Raw genomic sequence first — 6837 nt, 5'->3', positions numbered from 1 at the left:
GGTTGCATAAACAAAGCCATTATGTTAAGACAGTGTCTTAAGTTCAAATATGACCCAATAGCAGTTAATCAAGGGCAGTCAGTCTTAGTTTTTGCTATCAAATTAGGCTAATCTACATTTTTATGTAAATGATTTAAAAAAGATATGAACAGTCTTAAAGAAAATAAATAGATGTCTAAGTTGTAAGACTGTCTTAGAGCTTTATGCAACCGGCCCAATAAAGATCAATAAAGAAGATCAATAAAGACATTTCACTGACGTAAGAAACATTCTTTATTACACGGCTGCAAGTGTGCCAACATTTCACACAACAATTTTACGTGTCGAACTTTAACCTTTAGAAAAACGGCCCAACCATTGGGCAACATTGAACACGGCTGGTTAAAATCTTCTCTTCTAGTTACTTCTTTCTACCACCTCTCCTATACTCCTCTGGTGCATATTTCAAGAATTTGGCCATGTATTCGTTTACTTTTGTTGTAGTTGTATCAAATGAGCTCAAGACAGTGTCTGATGAGGGGGAAAAAAACAGATCAGTATTAGCAAACGTTAACCTCTTAAAGGGGTGGTTCAGGATTTTTGACATCGGTCCTCATTCACACGTTAGCCTGGGTGTTATTTATCAGTGGAGACAGTTTTCAAAAAATTTCACCCAGTCCTTCCAGTTGCATAGTTCGCTGGTGGTCAACAGTATCCTCTAGCCTGCCATTAAAAACAGTTTTACCCACTCCACAGTACACCAAAATAAAATAAATTATAACGCCAGACTATCGATGTAAATGTCTGTTGAGAGAATAAATAATAACCGTTGATAAATAACACACAGGCTAATTTGTAAATGAGGTCCGATGTCCAAAATTCTGAACCACCCCTTTAAATTAAAATATTTTTCAAATATCAACTTCTGTGGCTTTGCCAATGTTTCAAGTATATAAATTAGTATTTATCAATGTGCAAGGTCATTGATATTCATGTGCTTGGGCGAGCAACAAAAGGCAGTTGGTAGTAACCAGTGCTGCCGGTTAGTCTAGAGCCCAGAATGGAGTATTATATATTAGAGCATGCTCTGTAGAGTCCTCCAACTAAAATGATTATTATTCTGCTTACTATATTCAATTTTTTAAAACATTGTTACAAAACTACTAGGTTAAAGCAAACTCACCACAGATTATCTTGTAGAGACGGGTCTTCATGAAGGCAACCTTCCCACTTTTTCCTCTGAGGCTCATTATGGTCATCATTTTATTTGTCATAGTTCTGCCATGGTAAAACAGATTTATATTAGAATATTATATTGCAATCGAGTTCATTATGAAAATGTAGCAGAGAGCGAGTAAGTGGGTGTGTGGGGGGAGTGCATGACAGTATATGCCAGGGAACATCACTGTAAACTAATGCAAAAAAGGAACAATGTTACTTGCGCAGCCATTGACTTCACATGGTCTGCAGCATCAATGCCTCCAAACCTCTTCAGATGTTTACTCTGAAAAGGAGCAACAAGAAATTAAAAATATAACCAGAAAAGTGGTCAGTAGAGTCCAGACCTCCACAAAGCAGGCACATGATGAGGACGAGGAGTTTGTAGTGGTCACCAAGGTGAACAAGCCAATTGTTAATGAAACTTTGCCAGCACTTTACAAGATTAATTATTTAACCCTTTTGTTGTCTTCGTTTTTTTATGGGCCTTTCACACAGGACGCGGTATGCGCGGCGCTGCGCTATAAAACCCATTCATATCAATGGCTTGCGCCGCGCAAGGATGTTTTGTTGCTGCGTCGATCAAAGCGCAAGCGCAGCGGTGCGCATCATTGGCGTGCTCACGCGCACGCCGCGGTCAAAGTTCAAAATAGTTCAACTTTTGCCGCTGCGCTCTGTGACGATTACCAGCGCGGCCAATAGAAACAGGGGATCCAAACAAGCACGGAAATCAAAATGGATGATCGTCTCATAGACAGACAGATTTACATTAAAAATAGTTGTTTTAACAGTCAGGCAACTTGTAGGTAGGCAATGTGTGTAAACAGGTTTTTAATATGTGTCCCCATATAGGTTTTTAAAACTCCGCCTACGTCATAGCGCAGCGCAAATCGCGTTGTATCTGAAGGGCAACGCTGAACCCAGCGGCAAGCCCCGCGCATACCGCGTCCTGTGTGAAAGGCCCATTAGAGCACTTGTCCTCCAGGGTACATTAGCTACAACTAGCATAACACACACCTCAGAAGTGAATGAAGCCGGAAAAGGCACTTCCTGCTGTAAAGACCCGGATGAAAACATACTGTGCACGCTCTATAGGCCCCATGCTCCTATAAGACGTGCACACCTCTTCGTCTTGTCTGTCTCTGTTGTTGTCTCTGATCAAAAGGTGAAGCTGTACTTATTAGATCAGTTTGAGTGTTTGTCTTGTACCCAATCAGCGAGAGGCATAAGAATATCTCTACAAATCTTTAGCATTGAAATTCAGGGCTTAAAGCAAGAAAAGATTTGAGGTCTGAAAAGTTGTCCAGGAGGAAATGTGCACAATGTATTGAATTAATTTAAAAGTGCTCTTTGCCTGAAATCAGGAATGGTGCCTGAGAACTTTAAGCCCTGTACATTCGCCCCATGCACATTAGAGTTGTGAAACCATGTGTCACTAGCCTGATACGCAGACCCCAATAGAGTTCCGAAGTTATGACGTCACTTTTGTAGGCCAAAACGCGGAAGTGAGTTAGCATTTTAGCACTTCCGGTTCCCTCGCCCTAAAAGTCTATGGGTTTTTTGAATGGGTTTTTGCTAAATCGCCTGAAATAAGGTCTGTGGTTAAAGCCTCTTAATATTTTCACGTTTTGATCTATGACATAAAACACACCAGTTATAACCTGCTTGGCATTTGGTAAAGAAAATGTTAACAAAATGAGTATATATGGTTTATTTAGGGAACATATATGGTTTAATTCTAATATATTATAATAAGCATTTGTTGATGCTATTGGACAATTCTCTTTAATTTCAACATATATAATACAACTATTATATTAAATTATATTATGTTATATTATATTATGTTATATTATATTTATTATAATACAACTATTATATTAAATTATATTATGCCTATTATATTAAATGTTTGGAATTTAACTGTGTTATGCTTGTTCAGAGATTATTTGTATAGTTATCTTAAATACATAGAACATTTATAACTCCTCTATCTCTCCCTAGTTTTACTTACCGAGACTCGATAAACCTTGTCCCTCATGCTGGCCCGTACAATACCGGCAAGTAAACCAGCATCTAAGCTGCACTGTTCTACATGTCCAGATTTATAGTGGTTCTCTCCTCGATCTATGGTTTTTCTAGCGTCTAAGAAAAAGGACATAAGATTGGAAAATGATACGGCCATAGCTAATGTTAGTGCTTCTGAGATGGTAAAAGCGCGTTTTTTTTTCTGGCGAATTAGCAAATGGTATGCAAACATACAATCAAACATAATACAGTGCAAGATAACCTTTAAAGTTTATTTTGGGGCACAATGATCAGGCATAATAATCTTAATCACAAAGAAAATAATATTAAGGTTTATATAAACTAACAAAATAACAAACGATTTTTAATCCAAAAAAAGATCTCAGAGAGGCACGCATAAACAAAAATAGTTTCTAACATTTTTGGAAAAAACGATAGGGCAATATTTCTCATGAAAAAGTGGATAAGTGTTCATACACAGCGCAGATCATGAGCGAAAATAAAGAAAACTTACCAGTTCTGCTCCCTCATTCTTGTCCTCCAGGTGATTCTCTAAAGCTTCGAGCTCTTCTTCAGTGTTTGCCGGCTTCACTTCATAACTTGTTCCAGCAGATGAGGTGGCAACGTGAATTGTATCCTTGATTTTGACAAGGAGCTGAAGAACTCTCTTCTGGAATTCTAGCCAAAAAAGAAGCGACCAATTATTATTTTTATGGACAGACACTCTTGGCCAGGGCTGAATGATCTGGTTTAAAAATAAAATAAAGAAGGGAAATTGCTACAGCAGGTATTACAAATGAAGTATAATTCTAAGTAGTGGGAATGATCAAGAGTTTTGCTGATATTTCTTCAATTTGCCTTGAGGACAGCCTACACCCTCTCGGTCCCTGTTTTAGAAAGTTCAGCAATCGTCTGACAACCCCTAGGGCAGACAACATGCATATTGTCCAGCACAAACGTTTGTATGCACTGCAAGCCTGCAGCGATCAAGGGTGAACAACCAGTCATCTTCTGTTCTTGCATCAATCTTCTCCTGTGACTGGTAGTTGAATACAACCCTGTTATGTAACACCAAGAGCAGCTCATCAACCAATGTGCGTGTTGCCTTATTTTTTACAGCCCATTTTGCCATATCACTTCCTAGATCACTTGATTCCTCCTCGGACAAAGTTCCAATTTCTGAATCACTTTCACCATCACTGTCTGAACATATAAAAACTAAATATTTTTAAGCCTAAATGTTTTATAAATAAAATCATTAAAAATTGAAAATAAGTCATAAACATTCAATCAAATGAGGTAGGCTGTGCTCATTTTTTTTAAATATTATCTTCCACATCAACCTGTATTTACATTTTACAAAAATGTAAATGATTTTAGTTTTAAGGGTAACAGTTACTTTCCGATTCAAATAGATGGTTGGGTTAGGTATGGGGACAACTCACCGTTGAAGGACGTGTTCTTCCAAATCTCTGGAAAAGAGAAGGAAGAAGAATGAAATCTCAACCTTATTTTAAAAGTTTGTGGATGGAAAGTGTGTCAATGTACCACCATGGCCTAATGGTTAGAGAGTCAGACTTGTAACCCGAATTAATAGCCAGGGCCCATCCGTAGTTGTTGAAACATGGGTTTCCTGTTTTCAAACATTACAGGGTGTGCGCGCATACCAGAGGCAGAAAGCCAGATTGGTGAGCTACTGCAACAAACTTAAGTATTGAAGCTTTCCTTATTGTTTGTATATAACTGCTGACTCAATAAAACGTGATTTTAGTCGGATCTCATTGTCTGTCTTTAATTTTGCAGTGTTACTGTGATGTGTGAATTAATACTGTACTGTAAATCAAAGATTTGATCATGGATTATGTGGGAAGCCTTAGTAGGCTACCTCCAACTGTGCGGATTATTCATTCGGTTCACATCACGTCACTGTAGCTTTGCGCCGCCATCACGGTCTCAGTAATGCCTGCAATATGTTGTGCAGTTGGCTGCAACAACAGCTGAAAGAGGAACCCTGAACTGGTATTTTATTCTATACCAAAAGAAAAGGATAGAAGAGAGAATCATTTATTTAAAAGACTTGAAGTCTCATGTTGGTTTGTGGTTAATTATATTTCCATTATACTCTCAGTGCCCAACATTATACAGACAGATTTCGACAGATAATGTTTTTTCTTCATTTTATTTGTTGGATCTGTTTAAATGGTAAAGCACTTTATCATGGAAAGTTAGTAAGATTTGGAGTTGTTTTGAATATAACTGTCTGTCTGTCTGTTAGTTAATACTTACCTAAATCTAATAAATATTTTTCTGAAGTTCATAAAGATATTGTCTTCGTCACATGCACTTTAGATGTTATTTTGTGTGAGTAACGTTAGCTCTGCAGACACATAATCTCAGCCTTGAAATGCATATTAAAGGACTAGTTCTTCCAAAAATGATAATTCTGCCGTCATTTACTCACCTTCATGTGCAAATCCATAAGTTTACTTTCCGTGGAAGACAAAGGGACTTTTTTGAATATATAGCGTAATGGAGACTCTTCTTGTCGATGTAATGATGGTCCCGCTCTCTTTTCAGGGAGAAGTAGTTCTCACTCAGCTCTCTATATTGTCTTTCGAGTCAGGGGAAAGCTCATCTAAAGGAGAGAGAGAGAGAGAGAGAGACAGACACACACACACACACACGCACACTTTACTAAGGAAAGGCAAACACATTGTGTAACAAACTAACAGTGTCAGTTTATGAATTCATCAAAATTAGGAGTTTGGCAAACCTGCAGCTGATTCCAGATCAGGCATGACACTAGGTCTCTCATCGGGAGCTACCTACAACAAACAGCAGAGGAAGGCATATCAACATTAAAATATCAGCAAACTAGAAGCATAAACAATCTAGGCTGCTTTCGAGAGAAAACAACATATACAGGCAGGACACAGAAACTGGCAGAAAAAAAAAACTGTCAAACAAATGAGGTCAAAATATTTATGGTAAAAAATAATGGTAATGGTAAAATAATAACAACAACAACAAAAAACATACAGACCTTGACACCTTTCTAGCACTGTCTCTGGTGATGCTGATATGAGGGAAAATGGAGGTGTGCACAAGTGTGCTTGATGTCCTTGCATGTTTCTGTTCATTCTAAAACCTGTAGAAATTTCCCGCACATATTGTTAATGTATAAATAAATAAAAGTATCCTTAAAAAAAAAAAAAATGCAGGATTCCTGTAGGTTATTTTTCTAAGGAAAACAGTTTAATTCACACCTAATTAACATATATGGATGCATCTTGTACTTCTCTTACATGTTTGATTTACTTTCAATTCTTAAGATAGATTTCAAAACTGCATTTTCAAAATTATAAAGCTCCTTTAACAAAACAAATGTGCAAACGCGTTAGTCAGCTCTGGGGAAAACGCTCACAATCCCACAAATTATCATACTATGATAAAAGCATACATTTCCACATATTATTCCATATACTACTTACCTCTCTCAACCATTTGTACATCAAAACAGAATGCTGCCAGCCACCATAAAGGATGCCACGCGTTGATAGTAAACTCGTGTCTGTGACTCGCATGGTTCTTCGCTTGTATGCATGCTTATTG

General features: G+C 37.6%; 1 protein-coding gene and 1 long non-coding RNA gene across 2 annotated transcripts; both read right to left on the bottom strand.

Moving 5' to 3' along the window:
- Nucleotides 1–256: 256 nt before the first annotated feature.
- LOC307154105 (uncharacterized protein) lies at nucleotides 257–4233 on the bottom strand (the record flags this gene model as incomplete). The annotated part of the gene is made up of 5 exons (XM_079898879.1): nucleotides 257–510; nucleotides 1163–1257; nucleotides 1422–1483; nucleotides 3740–3903; nucleotides 4227–4233. The coding sequence occupies 5 exons, from the start codon at nucleotides 4231–4233 to the stop codon at nucleotides 401–403; spliced, it is 438 nt and encodes a 145-aa protein (XP_079755005.1). The 3' UTR covers nucleotides 257–400.
- A 367-nt stretch (nucleotides 4234–4600) lies between these two features.
- LOC307154103 lies at nucleotides 4601–6837 on the bottom strand. The gene is made up of 5 exons (XR_013820274.1): nucleotides 6717–6837; nucleotides 6269–6373; nucleotides 5999–6050; nucleotides 5687–5860; nucleotides 4601–4697 (listed from the first exon to the last, which is right to left on the bottom strand). It is a non-coding gene; the product is annotated as an uncharacterized lncRNA (long non-coding RNA).

This window comes from Squalius cephalus, assembly GCF_949319135.1.
Source record: "Squalius cephalus genome assembly, contig: scaffold_91, whole genome shotgun sequence".
In the NCBI taxonomy this organism is placed as follows: domain Eukaryota; kingdom Metazoa; phylum Chordata; class Actinopteri; order Cypriniformes; family Leuciscidae; genus Squalius; species Squalius cephalus.
Note: the sequence above shows the minus strand (reverse complement) of the source record. Positions and strands in the feature narration are given on the sequence as shown.